We start from the raw sequence: 17,327 nt of genomic DNA, 5'->3' as shown, positions 1-17,327 counted from the left end.
GCGGCGCGCGCTCAACGAGCTACGAGCAATCTGGACTCCTTCAGCCACAGCTGACCCTGTGGCATTTTGAAATTGAGATAACTAAACTGCATTAGCTCCCACTGTCTTCATATTCACACTGTGTACAGGACTGCAATGACAGTGCAGGATAAAGCCTGACCCCTGCGGGCTCTGATAGCACATAAACAGACCCTTTATCAGCGGCCTCTGAGCCATTGCAGGCTCTTGAATCAGAGGCATGCCTTGTTTGGATCCTAAGGCTGTGCTCCCCATCAATAGGTCTTTCACATTCACATGGGTTTGATGTTAGATAATAGTGGCCGGCACTGAACGTGCCAAATATGCAAGGATGTGTTGGGGAATACGCTTTTGTCCATCTTCAGTGGCTAATTAACCCGACGTGTGCACCGTTACTACTGAGAGGGCCTGAAAAAGCCGAGCATAATTAGAACATCTGACGCTTGTAACAAGCAAAAATCTGCAATTGATGTTTTGTTTCATGTTTATAGTGTTTCTGTGCTGTGCAGCGACAAGCTGTATTAATGATATCAGAAAATATTCCCAGCATGACTCCCTGTACACTGAAAGAGCCTTTTGTCACCGCGGCTGAAAAGAAGCTTTTAATGCTGGATAGTGTAATTCCAGCTTCCCAAAAATCATTTCTCCCTGTTTACAGGGGATGGGGAACAGAAGGTGCATGTATTGATTTGGTGTCTAATACAAAATACAAAAAAATACATCTGACAGCAGGATACTGGGGAATTTTTTGTTGCAAAAACTCTGTGCAGTGTGCAGAAATTGACATACTGGTTAAAACTATACTCCAGTTCCAGATGACAGTTTTTCTTAATGGTTTAGATATACGGTTGGCCCAGCATCACACTCAAGCCCAGAGAAGGATGCTGCTTCAGCTGATCAATCTACTGTTCACTGAAGCCTCATTAGAAATGGTCTGAGTGGAAAAAGTGCTGTGAAAAAGCAATTCTTAAGTAATGGAAACTGCCAAAATTATACAGCAAGTCTTATAGAGCAGCGGCCCCCACCCACCGGGCCACGGACCGGTACCGGTCTGTGAGTCGTTTGGTACTGGGCCGCGAGAGTTGAGGCTCGGGTGTGAAATTTATGGTTTTCAGGGTTTTTATTGTTTTTTGTCGTTATTTTGTTATTGTTTTTATCGTTTCCCTGGGTCTTTTCCCTTGTGTTATGACTAAATCTTCTCCTTTTTGATACCGGTACTGATGTTATTTTGTTGTATTTATCCGCGACACATTAAAGGCCGGTCCGTGAAAATATTGTCAGACATAAATCGGTCCGTGGCGCAAAATGGTTGGGGAGCGCTGTTATAGACGGATGAATCTAAATGTGAAATTTTTGGTGTAAACTATCATCAGTATGTACAGAGGAGGTACAATAACAGTGAGAGTGTGAGGGCGTATGGTGGAGGCTCTCCCACAGCTTGGGGATCCATTCCAACCAGCCATGTTAAAAATCTTGTCAAAATTGATGTTATTATGAAAGAAGGAAAGGTCTGACGTATGGTGACCAATAAATTCTAAAAAGCATCAGATGATTCCCAACAGACACTAAAAGAAAACACAGTGGGACACCATCAGTCATGGATTGGCCTCCCCAGAGCCCGGACCTCAACTTTATTGAAGCAGAATAGGATCAAAGCCAAGATCTAAAGAAGCGTTTTAAATGTCCTTAAAGAACTTAAAGAAATTAGATGCTACTAACAGAATTTAGGCCATGTCACCAAATATTGACTTTTAGGCTTATTAGAATTGTACAAACTCCTTTGCCTCATATACTGTATTTGTTTCAATAAATCCCTGCACCCATTCCTATTTTCCTAGAAAAATATAAAAAACGTGGGATAGCTCAAGACTGCTCTTTAATTAAAAAAAGACGTATTTTTACTCTATGCACTGTGTAAAACACCACTCCTTTCTGTTCTTTATTTTCTTGTATTAAAAGCATTCATCCAAACAAATCAGCACTTAGGGAAATCAAATTGCAGCTTTCAAACGTTTGTTGACAGTGTTTTAGAAAAATCACCGGGAGTAGAAGAAGCAATTAGTTTGAACCACCCCCAAAAGCATTTTATTTCATTCCTGAGTGGGAATGCTGCAAATCATGTATTCCCACAAATATACAAATATACAGGCATTTGAAAGTGTGCAAACTCCTCTTCAGTGTGTTTAGTAAATTTGCAAAATTATTAAAATCAGAAGCTAAAATGTATATTTTAAATTTTTAAAAAGGCACACAGCTTTGGATATAACATCCTGTGGTTCACACTCAATCATCCCACTGCCACAAACTTCCAGGAGCTCTCTGTAGAAATGTCTGATGAAATTGTTGCAAAGGATAGGTCAGGGGAAGAATATAAACCCATTTCTATGTCTTGTAGTGTTCCCAGGAGCACAGTGGCTTCAGTAATTGTGAACTGAAAGACGTTTGAAACCATCCAGACTCCACCTTGGGTTAGCTATTTGGCCAAAGTGAGTAAGCAAGCAAGAAGGGCCTTGGTCAAGAGGCCAGTGGTCTCTCTAATAGTGCTTCACAAGTCCTCTGCAGAGATGGGAGACCTGCCAGAATTATGACCATCTCAGCAGCACTCCATCAGACCTCTATGGCAGTAGTAGCTAGTTGGAAAGCACTTTTAAGACAAGGACATACGATGACCCACTTTGAGTGTGCCAACAGTGAAATCTGTCTGAGAACATGAGCAAAAAGATTCTTTGGTGAGATTACATGAGTGCTGACCTCTTGGAAAGTCATCACCTGGCTGCTTCCATCCCTCCACTGAACCATTGTGTTGGTGTTTCGTGTGTGATTACAACTAAACACAGACCGACACATAAAGAACATCTGCTCTGGCATGCAGGCTGAGACTGGGACGATGGTTCAGAGCACACATTAGTTAGTGCACGTTATAAGGAAGCAAAGCCGCAGACTAATATAATATGGATAAGTCAAATCTAAAACTGTAAAATATAAAAAAGAATCAGTAGCACTTTAAAATAATGTCACACTATTAAGCATTATTAAGGTATTAGGAAGCGCTTAATTCATCATTTATTTAGCATTACGCCTCCTTAGTATGCCATTTAAAAATTATATTATTATATTATTATGACTTTGATTATGATTAGGATAGTATTAAATGGCATACTCAGGAGGAGTAATGCTAAATAAATGATGATCTTAGAAATACATTTTTACTTAGTCTGAACTCTGTGAACATGATCCACCTTAAATTTTATTTATTTGATATATTGATTTTTATTTGTTACAAGTCTTAGTTTCTTCTTTTCTTTTTTCTTTTATATTTAGTATTATGAAACCAGCACATCACCATCAGTTGTTATCATCTTTAATACTTTAGTCTTTCTCTAAAAGAAGACGGATTTTAAAATTGTATGTTTTGTAAGTCTAATACATAAATTGGTAATGCAATTCTGCTTTTCTGTGTCTGATCTTGCTGTTAAAAATGAAAAACAGCATGCATTTACATCCTCTTTGTGTCAGAACATAGATAGGTATTTTTTAAAATTGTGGTAGCTTAAAAGTAATCCATATGTATAAATATAAACCCGTTTTCTTCTATGAATTTCTCAGTTGAATGAATTTAACAATATATCTTTTTTGAAACTGAGACAAAAACCTATTTTTATTTTTTTATTTTATTTTTTTTACTATAGTTCTCTATTCTCCCGGGAGGCTGTGCTCTGCTATCTCTCAATTTACTGAGGAATCAGTCTTCTAGCTTTCCTAAATTTAGGTCAGCCTGCCAATGTAATGGGAGCCCCGTAACACAGACCTGCCTGGAGTTCTATTACTTAAGCAAGTTTGATCGATCCGCAAATGTATAATTCAAAAGCATCTGGTGGCAAGGTTGTCAGAGTCAGACACAGTGTGCATGACTGATTTCTCTGCCTCCGGTGTGAGAAGTCACAGAAGGAGTTAACTCATGCAGACTGTCAGCTGTTACAGAGATGTTAGGGTAGAATCGGGAGCAGATAATGCCTGAATTAGTATTCACCTTGAAGCACTCGCTACTTGAGGCTGCTTACCTCCCTAGAAAAGGTGCTAATGTATCAATTTGCTCAGTATATTGATTCTGTGATCTCCTCAAGTGGAATTTTTGGGGTTCAAAGAAGAGATTTTATTTATGTAATCTTATATAGGATTTTAGATTTAGTTGCTCTGGTGTCTGAGCCTCTTGAAACTCTGTGTCAACCAATCCTTTCCTGCAGCGTTCCAGACCTCGTTTGAAAAGTGATCCATCCCGCGAGGGCAAGCGAGCATCCACAAAAAGCAAGCGTGTCTCTCTCTCTCTGTCGTTCAGGCTCTCGTGTAGCAGAGCTTCCTTCACGGTTTAAACGCTTATTTTTATTAAGTGTCCAGAACTTTTACACAAGTTTGTGAAATGTCGTCATAGAAAAAAAAGGGAAATAAACACAGGTTTAAGAAAACAATTAGCAGCTGTTTGAAAATTGAACAACAGCACTTATGCAGAGCTAACTAGCAATTAAGTGAAGTACTTGTTTGAGGTAAGTGTTCGAACTTGGCAAGTCTTAAAAATAACTTGTCAGGACTCGCAGGAGATATTTATTCTAAAGCAGCTCTGTGCTCTCAAACACAGCACGTTCACTTTGTGCTTCATCCGTTCATCTGTGCTCAGCGCTGCTTTGCTTGCATTACACCCTCAATATTTATGGAATGCAAACACAAGCGGTGTGTAGAGTTTATACTTTGTCAGAATGTATTTGATATCTCTCCTTCACTGTCTAATAAAGCAAAGGAAGCACTTTGTTATATTGGCAATGGGGAAGATATTGACATGGCATTTTGGTGGCATTATAGAGCCGGTTTAATATCCCCTTATTGTGTTGTAACAGCATCAAATCATACATCATCTCTGGCATGAGGTGAAGCACTAAATGCCCAATTGAGCTGATGCACCAAGTTTATAAAAGGTTAGCTCGGCGTAAAAATGAAAACACCTCAAAGGTATTGAGCCAGGCTGTAACAGAAGTTAAAATTTGAAAAAATGTAGGTGGAGAATAAATAAAACAAAATGTATATGATGTAAAAAAGCATCTGGACATCATTTCGTGCATGGAGAATGAGTAATTGTGAAGAATGTCCTCTTGTAGCGTAGTAGTTCTGATGTTCTTTGCTCGTTCTCTCCTGTACCCAGCTTCATTCGGAGTATTGGAAGCATTCTCCCCATGTTCCTGATACTGGCCTTCATGTACACCGTGTGCATGACCATCAAGGGTTTGGTGCTGGAGAAGGAACTCCGGCTCAAGGAAGTACTGCGCGCTGTTGGTGTGCAAAACGGCGCTCTTTGGTTTTCAGTGCTCACGGAGAACATTGTTCTGCTAGTCGTTCCCTGTGCGCTCATAAGTGTCATGGTTAAGGTCAGTAGAAAGGAGTCGCTCGGTGAAAAGCAGCCAAACACAAAGCATACGATGTAAGGATGTATGATACATTAAAACACTATAAATTCACAGTGCTGCTACGTCAGACCAAGAAAAAATACACATCCAGTAAATTTACTGTCCTTGGTCACAAGTTGTTCGGGTCACGACATTGTTTATGCTTTGTGTTTTGCTAAGCCCGCCGTTGTTAATCAGAATGAATTGCCGTGCACAGAATCAAATCACGACGGATGATTCTTGGATGATTAGGCCTCTCCTGCTAATGAAATCAGCACGCAACACAATCCTGCAAGATGTATTTAAAATTCAAGATGTAATCACGACCTGCTTTTAATCTGAGAAGTGCATTTTTATCATTCAGTAGCCAAGAAAATGGATATTTACTCTTTTTTTGCCACTTGGATGTTGCACGCTAATTTTACATGACATTTAATTTTAACTGTAAGGGGAGGGTGAGGGTAGTACCTGACATATACTTGATGCACCAGTGTGGACCTCAGTATTCTTTGCAGCCCTGTATCTGGACAGCTAAGACAAATTAGAACAAGTAATACTAAAAGCTGGCCTAAACAAAACTGCATTCCTCGGATAGAATTTGAAAGAACAGCAGAGATAGCGCCGCTTTATATAGTTTAATTATTTAACAGTATTTACATTTGCTGTATCTGATATTCTGCCAGCCATCTAATACATTTGTAATGTACACTGGGTCAATAAAATGAAAACAACAGTACAATCGAGTAGTGCACCCTCTGCACTGCAGAGCTCCTGGTGTATAATGAATTGTAAGTTTAATCATCAGGTAGGTGTAACATCACGTCATAAACAAAAGAAGATGCTATTATTCCCAAAGAGGGTAAAGAAGCAATAGGCATGCACGATTATGTCTTTCTTTGTTAGCAAGTATCTAAATATGAGAAATGAAAATAGTTGTTTGACTCCACATCTATTGATCTGGTTGCTTATCAGCGTGAGCCATCCACAGCTTGAAAAAATCAATTAAGAAATAACAAGAAATCAGCGTTATCATAAAAAAGGAGGCCGTTCACGCCTTTGATGGCGCACAATGGCAGCAGCGCCGTTGTTGGTCTCCTTTAGCTAGAGCGTGTTCTTCAACAGCCCCTTGTTTTGTAGGCGTAGTTAATGAAATAAAAAAGGATGGTTATTTAAGATTGGCCTAATCAATTTTTGCAGTTTAATTGGAAAATGTGGCTGGTAAATAAAAAGTGATATTTGAACAGCTGGATGAAATGTAATTTCCCATCAGCCTAATGTGTTTGCAAGCCATCAACAATTTGTAAACATTAATAACAATAAATTGAGTTAGTCGAGTGCCTTGGAGGAGCAACTGCACGCGGGATGTGTATTCAGATCACGGGCCCATTCTAAATGATAATTTCACAGCCATTTTCAGCACATTAATAATAATAGCAAATCAAATGGTAATTATCATAAGGCTGTATCTGGATTAGGTGTGACAACAACCGGTTTTGTCATCTGCACCTGAGTCCTCTGTCATTTTACACTTGTTTCCTCTTTCATTACGGAGGAAGTAATGCGTTTACCGTTTGGCATCCAGATGGATGTATTTACACACTTGGTTCTTATCTGAAATCAGCTGAATCAAGTTGTTTATTTGATGAGATTTTGGGCTACTAAAACTAACACCGATCAGCGCGAATCAATACGCATTTACTCTCCCGAGCAGTGTATTGTTCTTGTTCCCATAACACGAAATCACCTTGCAAAATGTTTTGATGTGTTTGTGCTCGGTCATTAAAACCGGATTAATTTGTTGTGCAGAAGAGCTGAAAAAAAGAGAGCAAACGACAACGTCAGAGACCACCTTCACAGTCGGAAAGGCCACTGATATCTGATTAATAACTCGGGCACACACAACAAAATAAATAAAAAGTAAAACTACTTGTTAAAGTGCGAGTGGTGAAACACGACTCTTAAATGTTTTAAAAGTACTTTTATTTCATTCTCTGTTATGTAGTTCCCTTGTTGATTAGCAATCTAAATACAAAACCTGTGTTAAAAACATACAGAGCTTTTATATGATAAACTAGCAATTAACATGAAAAACATCCAAACGTATACATTACTGCTACAAAAAAGGATTTTAGGATTTTATTACATACTCAATGAAAATTGTAATTGCAGCATTTTTACTTACATCTCGCAATGTTCAATTTTTCACTTTAACGTGTTTTTTTTCAGCTTCTGGAGTAAAAAATGTAACAAATGTATTTCATCTACAAAAATAAGTACTTGGTGTGAAAAGGACTGCCTTTAGCTGTTGTTTTAGCCCCTTTCAGGTCATTGTTTTGGTTTTATTCCCCTGCAGTTTGCTTCATGCAATCGTTTATAACTGCAAGCAGCTGCATTTAGCAAAAAGAAGAATAAAACCCTGTATTCTTAAATTCTAGCACCAACACCGATTTAGTGTTTGAATGTTGGTTTTACATTCATTGTTCAATTTTTAATTACCCAGTGTTGACTAAAAAGTTAGATGTATAGACTTAAAAGTTGAGATTGTCCACAGACTGCATATAATAAGGAACGTAGCCGCCCCACAGTCACCCACTGGTTTATTGACTGTATTTCTGAAGCCTCTTTTTAAAGATTTTGACCATCACCACCTTGTTTTTTTTGACACGCAAGCAGTCCTGTGTTGCCAAAACATCCAATCGCAAAGCGTACCCTGCTCTGTCCTTTGTTTTACCCTAAATATCACCATCATTTATAAGACTATATATAAGACTTTAAACTTATTTAAAAAACATCGAGAGTTTTCAGTAAGGTCATAAATGAGCTCTATAGGATTTTCTCATAGACCTAGATAATTTGTAGCATACAGTTTGTAGTATTGTCAGTGTCGTTGTTTCCACTGCCGCCCAGCTGGATAAGCGGTGCTAATTAAACTCAGAAAGAAAAAAAAATCTACCCAACAAGCCAAAAAAGCCATCTAGTTTCCCTTCTTCATCTAGTTGAGTCATGTCTGGCAAAAGGCCACGTGTGACCTCTTCACTGGAAAAGGGAAATGACAAGAGCTTGTAATGGAAATCTTCAAGGGACCGTTATTACACGCAGTATGAGGAGCAGTACATTCAATCCAAGCTTCAAAGAATAAATGGGTGAACGCCTGCATGACATTTTTGTCAGCGACCCTCGCGTGACCCCGCCCTTCCACACATCTCACAACTTATCACTTTCCAGCGCTGACCTTTCTATATCAGCCACTTCTTAGAATTTGACTTGCGCAGTGACTAGATTGACTTTTTCTTATTTAGAAATTATTTTTTTTACACTTTAAGGACATTTTTCTTGCACACAATGAGCAAAACATAAAAATAGTTGCCTGATTTGTGTATATATAGTGTATGATGTGAATGGAAAATTGATTATTCAAAGAATTAATGCTATTACGTAGAAGTCACAAAGTATGCAGATTTAAGAAAATGGAAAAAAAGTGCGATATTATCGCCAGTTACTGTGCAGATTTAACACCAGATTTAAGTATCTGGGCTGGGCTGGCTTCTCTCCACCTTTCAGGTTCCTCCGTTCGCTGGGAAGCTCCCTCCCCTTATACATGACTTTAGCCTGGATCTACTCTGTCGCCATGATCATTAAGGGTATCGTTGCAGAGAAAGAAGCCAGGCTTAAGGAGACAATGAGGATCATGGGCTTGAGAAGCGACATCTATTGGCTGAGCTGGGCAGTTTCCAGTGTGCTGCTGCTGGCTGTCAGCTCTCTCCTCCTTACCCTTATACTCAAGGTGATTCCACAATGATTAAACAATGATTCACTGAGGAGGACCCACAACGACTTTTAGAGAGTTTTTATTTATTTATTTTTGCTTATCAAGAACTCCTGAAGGTTCATGATAAATTGTTAATCAGGAGTGAAACCTAAGCACTAAAAGAAGATAATTTTACTGTGATGCTAACACAAGTTCATTTAGGCCGTCTAAATGTAGAAGCTCTACAATGAACAATCGTACAACTCCCTCAAACGGCGTCCTCTGTAAAGATGTGAATCGTAATTGCATTCGTTACAATAGCACCATTATCCCAAGAGTTCAAGTGGCTCTTTGAATTAAATTTTGACGAAGAAATCAGCATCACTGCTCACTGAGGGAGTCTGGTTCATTTGCGAGGAGCTCTCTAAAACTAGACAAGGGTCCTCCTTCAAAGTGGCAGAGTGAAAGAGTGACATGTTTAGGGATTTTTTAGATTATGTTATACAATATACAGTCAGCTGAGAAAATATGCCAGAGGATCGTCAAACAGCTTTCACTCTGAATCCTCCTGCTTGCTTGATTCTGCAATGATAACCTCCTGGATTCTCCACCTGTTTGTTATTGGATATCAAATTACATGTTTACTTTCCTCTGTTATTTTCCCCCCACTCCCACTCAATTCTTTTCACACAGTACGGCAAAATCCTCCAATACAGCGACCCCTCAGTGATCTTTGTCTTCTTCCTGGTGTTCTGCGTGGCCACCATCTCTCAGTGCTTCTTCATTAGCGTCTTCTTCTCTAAGGCCAACTTAGCAGCGGCGTGCGGTGGCCTCATCTACTTTGTCCTCTACCTGCCGCACGTCCTCTGCTACGCCTGGAGGGACGTGATGGGTTTCGGGGCCAAGGTTGCTGTGGTAAGACCGTCTTTAGCTGACACAGTTTTTAATATCTCCCCCTGCTGTTATTATACATGAGGGCTGACTGTACTCTGAGTTATATTCCCAGGTTGTGTTTTCTCGCCACTATAATCACACCGTGTCAGTCAGAGTTGCTTGTTTTTAAAAGAAATCTCGTTCTTATGCCTTTTAAATCCAAAAAGAAATAACTTTGACTTCACTGGTGCAGCTTGTTATGAAAGGAAGCTTTTTTCGTCTCCCGATAATAAGGTGCGAGCCTTCAAGATGAATTAAAGGGTCCAGTGACATTAAAATTACTACAAATTGTATTTATTGTCCATAATGTGACAATGAATTGTTTGCTGCTTGTTGAGGCTGACATATTTCGCACAATACTAAAGATTTCTTTATAAAACAAACAAAAAAATGCTCAAGTGACAGAAACATGAGACGTTTACCTGAAAGAAGAGACGAGGAAGTTGTTGATTTTTCTCCCATCCTCAGAGGGATAAAGATAAATTGTGTACCATTGCTCAACTTTCAGTGTAGCCTTTCTGCGTGACCTTTATGGTAGCGCTGGTATCATTTGTCCTCGAGCTGTCTTTTGCAGACAAAGGCACGCAATATCTTGAATCTTCATTGCAGCGTGTGCAAGTGCGTCTTCACAGAATTTTAATCAGGCCCGCCTTTTCTTTCATGTCACTTCGAGCGATGCGGTACCAGCCGTGGGTGGCCGGTCTTGTGTATCGTAGTTATCAATTTTTTGACATGGCGGCAATCAATAATATCTTACGCTGGGAGCTGATAGAAGTCACCCCTGCTTTTATCTTCAGAAACTGTTTGCTCACCTTGTTTTTGCGCAAACAAGCTGTTCCAGCACGTCGACCCGAAATTGCCTGTCTTTGAGTAGATCCTTTAAAATACAGTAATTTTGTTGGGGGGTTTTTTGAAAGAAAACTTTTCCTTCAGTTTCTTTTCACAGAATGCATGCAGGCGAGGTAGGTATTTTACATATAAAGCACAGCAAACCTTATTTAATCTCTACACAAAGTGCCATTGCTTGGTTCTCCCCTGGCGCTGAGATTTTTCTCCCCTGCTCCAAGTAGATGGATAGCCCTCTAGCCCTCTAATTAGCATGAGCAATGTTCCTCTGACCAAACCGCTATCCAGTTCATCCCGGCACTTTATCAGAGATGTGTGTGTATATTGTGTGTGTGTGCAGGTTCTCTCTTTCTCCCAGGTCGGATGAAACTACCTCGTGCAAGGGCATGCAAATTCTCCCCCACGTTGTCCTTGATAATGAAGTCCTTAATCGTAATCGAATTTCAAAAGATCACCTGAATTCATATGAAGAGTTTTTGATTGGAGCCGTGTGGCAAAGGAGAGCCGGAGGCAGTGTATCAAGAAGAGGGCCACTATAGTACAGGGTGCAGTCTGCTGTATCCTCTCTTACCTCCGTTTTTTTTTAAAGAGGTAGAAACAAGAGAGGGCCCACAAGTTCTTTCATGTTCTGGAAATCTGCAGATCTTTTCAATTAATCATCCTGTCCTGGAAAATCTTCCTGTGGAATGAATCGGTAAATTCACCTATACAACCAGGTCTACAGTGGTGCGGTGAATCTTCAGATTTTCAGCATATTGTTAAGTATTCTTTGGGCCTCCTCTGGGGCTGCAGCTGAGGGTTATTTTTATTATCAGTCAAGGTGGGCACAGGCTTAGTTTTGCATTTGTGAAGTAGCCGGCAGCATTGAGGCGGACGGGGAATGAGCGGAAAGAGAAATGCCACGCAACAAAAGCACCCAGCTGTGTGCTGTGCGCCTTAAGCAGCTATCAGAGTATCCTGCTGATCTCCAATTCATTCGCTGTCCATCACTTTACAGGTGGACAAACTTTGTGCGCAGCCATTTTCATGAATTGTGCTCGTGCAGTTTTTAAAGGAAGTGCATCTGTGTCTGCTGTACTTGTGGAGGGTGGCTTACGAAAAGACTTCGAAAGAGTGACCTTGCAACAGTGGGTTTTTTTTTGTCTGCAGCCGACTGAATGATGGCTGAATCTGCCGTTTGACACGTGTTCAATAGAAGGGGCTTCTTTTGTCTGCCTCCCAACTCGTGCCCTTTCCCCAAAGCCAAAGGAGTGGCTCCTGTCATTTCGTCAGCCATTCATAGAGAGGTCAAGGATAGGTGCCGACTAGCCCTCCTGTCAGCGCTCATCTACTGACTGATGGGCGGATGGTGACTAGAGGACATCACAGAAAGTTGCCCAGCAGTGGTCGCAGCCAGACTAGCGGTTTGGCATCAGCGCAGAGCTTTTCAGATTGTCTGCCTGGTAGTGTAACATCAGGTTTATTGTCTCCATGATGATTCGCCTCTAAAGCCTCAGCAAACACTTCTGCCGGAGTATAAATGCTGCGAGCAAATGAGGCGTGATCAAACAGCTGGCAGGCAACATGGCAATGCAGAGTGAGAGGCCATGGCAGATGATGTCGTCCGGGCAAAGCATCATTTGCAGTTTCCTACTGTGGGAAAGATCCAACATATCTTTGTTTGTCACAGACTCGTTTTAGTGTCCATCCTGTCTAAAGTTAGTCCTGAGATATGCAAACAAAGATTAGCATTTTCCCTTTTTTTCAAGTTTAATAAGTTGTACATGTAACCCTTCCTCTGGTTTTCCCCCCCGACAGGGCTCGAGTGCTGTGAGGATACTGTATCCTAAGAATGAGTACTGACACTTTAAAAATCATGGAATCATGCCGAAGATGTATCACTGCCTCTTTTTTAAATCTATTTTCTGAACGTGTGGTGTCTAAGCATTTTGTATGTAATGTCAGTATTTGTGTTGGGCTGAGAGTTAAGACGATGAGAGGCTAGCTGCCCTCATTTAAGTCTTTACACAACGCTAATAACTAGCAGCTAGCTTGCTCTTCTCTACACACCATTTAGTTATTTTTAGTTAGTTTGAACTTTCTGTAATCTCTTGAGAAAACAAAATAAGCAAACTATTAATGATTTCAATGGCATATCCTTCATTCCCAGAGTTTATTGTCATGTGTGGCATTTGGATACGGCTGCGAGAACTTTTCTAAATTTGAGGAGCAAGGCGTCGGTATTCAGTGGCACAACATCGCCAAGAGTCCAGAAGATGGGGGACGCTACACCTTCATCACATCTATCATCATGATGCTTATTGATGCTGTTTTATACTGGGTGCTCACTTGGTACATTGAAAATGTCTTTCCAGGTATATTTTTGTCTTTGTTGAATGATTTTGTTGATGCTTTTTTTAAAACATTTTTTTGGTTCGTGTTATTGTTGTTGTTGTGTAAAAATACAATGATGCGCTCAAATATCCAGGGGCATAGACTTTATGCTTTCCTCAGAGACTGTAGTTTAAAGAGCTCAGGATTTGTGCCAGGCTGTCAGGAGGAAACCTACATTGTAAAGTACCATATTCCCTTAAGCCAGGCCAATATTAAAATGTGAATAATGATCTCGGAAACTGATCCCAGGTCAATATGGAATCCCTAAGCCATGGTACTTCCCTTTTACTGCATCTTATTGGCGTGGAACGGCACCCGTGATTGATGATAAGCTCAGTTTGCTGACAGACTCCAACGTACACAACGGTAAACCCGACCTTCATATCTCACCTTTGCGGTGTGATGTATGTAACATGTCAAGTTTTTATGTGCAGCGTTTGTGACATTCTCACAAGTTTGTTCATGTGCTGGTTAGTTGGTTTAGAGACTCAAACATTAGTGGCTTACTTGTCATGTACGGCAACAACAGAGTTTCACTATGTTAGTCTTAAGTTAGCAATTTGCTAAAAAACTAACAAAACACAATTTCCAATTAGCATGGAGGCTACTTTGGTTTGGTTGTTGTGTTCTGAACATTGTGGTTTCATCTTCCTGTTTTACTATATGGATTGTAAGTTTATTTGACACATAACATTGAGTTTATATTTTGTGTTTGCAAATGAAATCACCTTAATGATCAGTTAAATGTTTTATTTCAGCATTTATGATCAGCTAATGCTGCTGATTTAATGTGCCTTTTAAACACATTTATTCATATTAGAGATTCCATTTCGCCTGCTTTTTTGCTTTTGTGTTTCATAAGTGTGTGTGTGTGTTTATACTGGTTTGCATTTCTGTCTGAAGAGCATATGGAGAAACCGCCACCTAATATGACAGCAGGCGTGTCAATCCAGAATCTTGTCAAAATCTACAAGACTGGAAAGAAGCTCGCCGTGGACGGACTGAGCGTGGACTTCTACGAGAACCAGATCACATCGTTTCTTGGCCACAATGGAGCTGGAAAAACAACCACAATGTGAGCTGAATGATGTAACTCTGACATGTTTCACTGTTTGGCTCAGTGTTCATTTCACTTCACGAGCTTCAGCTGATCTATAGTGTACACAATGCCGACTGTACTCCAGCCACATCATTTAAGTGGTCTCTGCTTTCGAAGAGTGGCCTCCTCTGTGAGGGCGTTTGTCACAGAGACTCAGCTGTTGTGTTGATAGTGGGAGCGATCTAATTGCTGTTTAAAAAATAGCAAAAAAAAGGTTGGAAGGGGTTTGGGACGACAGGAAATAAATGAAAGCCACTCGGCCAGAAAGTATGAGCGACAGAGAGAGCAAGTGATGCAAGACTAAGGGGCTAGAGGGAAGACATCCGTGCAGAGCGACTGGAACGAAACATAACAGATCACAATAAGAGAAAGGACAGTGGAAGGACTCTGTCGCACACATAAGAGCTTGCTGAGGCTTTTGCAGAGCACAGTAGCCATCAGTGACATGCAGTATTACAGTACAGTTAATAAAACACAAAAACATTTCCAAGCTGTTCATAGTTTTAACTTTTAATTTAATATTTCTGCATTTTTCTTAGTGTTAAATAGTCTGACGCAGTATTTTTTTTCAACAGTTTTTGATATACTTTATTTGATTATACTTTAGGGAAATAAAATTAGAACATCCTTAATAAATAGGACCTATTGAGTAGAATGCTATATATTTATAACACATGTCTGTTTGCTCATGAACTCCTCCTACCCTATCAGGACTAGAGCAGCCTAATTTTGCACACGTGCCTCTATATGGTAAATGGCCTGTATTTGTATAGCGCTCTTACTAGTCCCTAAGGACCCCAAAGCGCTTTACACAACCAGTCATCCACCCATTCACACACTGGTGATGGCAAGCTACATTGTAATGAAATAATGTCATCATGTTGTCTACCCTGGAGCTAAGATGACCAATTTTTTAGTACTGAACCACCAATAACACCATGAAAGCTTTATAATCTATTTAATGAGAGTAACATCTAATTTATATCTGCAATTAGATGACTACAATGGCATTTACTGTACAGTGGTACAGCAGGATGTGAGCACTGCAGAGACCCACACATGGGGATATATTTACACAATCAGTTTCATATTTATCATTTAGTTATTTATTTTTTTGGCTTTTCCCAGTGTGATTAAGTAAATCATTCCAGCGACGCCATGAACAGACCAAACAGTTCTGTAGCATGGGAATGTGCCGGTAACTCAAATGTTAAAATGGCCCAAATGTTACAGCAGATGTAAACATGTCTACAGCATGACTTATAGAGTAGTTTGTTCCACTTTGTGACAACTGGACAAGTGGTGACTCAGATGCTTAAATGATTATATTGCTTATAGTTAGCATTACCAATGCTCAACACTGAATGGGTGCCAAACTAATCAAATCCAAATCACCTGAAACTGGACCTCTCAACCATGTTTGTGGTGTGTAGGCCTTTATGTTTATGTTAGTTTACCAGTCCCACGTGCAGCTCTACTGTATGAAAGGCATTTTTGTCCAGTATAGGGTAGTTGCAAGGCAATGCAATGGCATGATAATATATCATATGTTTCATAACATTCAGGTTTCCTGTATAAATACTAGATGTTATTGTCATATTAATAAAATGAAACACAGGTATTCAGAAGATTCATAAGAAGTAAAATTAGATTAGAAAAGTTGTGTAGAAAACACAATTTCCATCCTCGTGTGGAGCCCTCTGTCCTATTGCTGATTTTTTAAAACTGTTTTACAAAGTGGCAAAAAGTATTTAGACTTTTTACTGAAGTAAAAGTTATAATGCTACTTATGTAGCGTATATGCTAACTATATTTAAAATGACTAATGTAAATGCACCCATCATGTGGAATTAAGCGTTTTAGAATCATATACATGATGTTATTGGATCAGAATTATTGATCCATTGATGGGTGTGTCACTTTAATGAAATCAGCTGTTCATGATTTTATTCTATAATTACTGCTTGGTAGCTTCAGCTATAATGATGCAATAAATCTGCATTATAATAAGTAACTAAAGCTTTCAAAAATTAGTAAATGGTATGAAGTTCTATAATTGAATTAAAAATATAGAGGGGTAAAAGCAGAAAGCTGCCTAACATAGAAAAGCTTAAAGTACAAGTACTTGAGACCTCATTAAACATGCCTGAGTAAATGCAATCAGCTGCATTGCTGCTAAGCTCTCAGTAGAGGGCGTTGGGGATTTCAAGATTAACAGAACTCTAGACCAGGGGGCCAATCATATTTCATAGGGGTTGGTGCCACCCAATGCCCCCCTTCTGGACACACCCCTGACAGACATATTTTGAGTATTATAGTAAAATACTTCAAACTGACAGCCTCTCCAGTCATTATGTGCTCAACTTTGATGGGGCAGTCTATGGATACACCTTGGCAACCATGTTTGCGAGCATTAGGTATTTTTGAGGCTACAGACCAATGGGCAACATCATGTTAGTTAAACGTATCTTTAGTCTGTGTTTCCCGCAGAGAGCTTTAATTTTCGTGCACTGGAAGCTCAATAACTCTGTTTATTAAGCAAAGATAATGTTAACAGCAACCAAAATGGATCACTTTTGTTCTTTTTTCTCTGTAGGTCTATTCTGACTGGACTGTTTCCACCTACATCGGGAACGGCTCTCATCAATGGCTACGACATTCGCACTGACATGGACAGTATCCGGACGTACTTGGGAATGTGTCCGCAGCATAATGTCTTATTCAATGAGTGAGTGACTTTAGCAGAGAGCTGTGCATTCACGTCCTGTGCTGGCCGTTGGTTTAATCGTGTTTCAACTGTATGAAAATTAAAAATGTATTACACCGCAGATCGATCACATAACAAGAGTTTGCCTTATGTTCCCCATCAACACTTCCC

At 39.8% G+C, this 17,327-nt stretch overlaps 1 protein-coding gene across 1 annotated transcript in view; it reads left to right on the top strand.

Annotated features, from left to right (window-relative positions):
- The window catches only part of LOC146675130 (phospholipid-transporting ATPase ABCA1), a 202,693-nt gene that overhangs the window by 59,857 nt on the left and 125,509 nt on the right, over positions 1 to 17,327 (top strand). The window contains exons 15-20 of the mRNA XM_085400190.1: positions 5,210 to 5,432; positions 9,892 to 10,113; positions 13,127 to 13,331; positions 13,600 to 13,716; positions 14,254 to 14,425; positions 17,046 to 17,177. Coding sequence (XP_085256316.1) covers positions 5,210 to 5,432; positions 9,892 to 10,113; positions 13,127 to 13,331; positions 13,600 to 13,716; positions 14,254 to 14,425; positions 17,046 to 17,177 — 1,071 coding nt within the window. The remainder of the gene's footprint in view (positions 1 to 5,209; positions 5,433 to 9,891; positions 10,114 to 13,126; positions 13,332 to 13,599; positions 13,717 to 14,253; positions 14,426 to 17,045; positions 17,178 to 17,327) is intronic.

The sequence above is a fragment of the Rhamphochromis longiceps genome, linkage group LG3 (assembly GCF_057381845.1).
Source record: "Rhamphochromis longiceps isolate RC_006_pf linkage group LG3, R_longiceps_female_GT1.1, whole genome shotgun sequence".
Lineage (NCBI taxonomy): Eukaryota > Metazoa > Chordata > Actinopteri > Cichliformes > Cichlidae > Rhamphochromis > Rhamphochromis longiceps.
The sequence above is the reverse complement of the archived record's forward strand: the minus strand, read 5'-3'. Positions and strand labels throughout refer to the sequence as shown.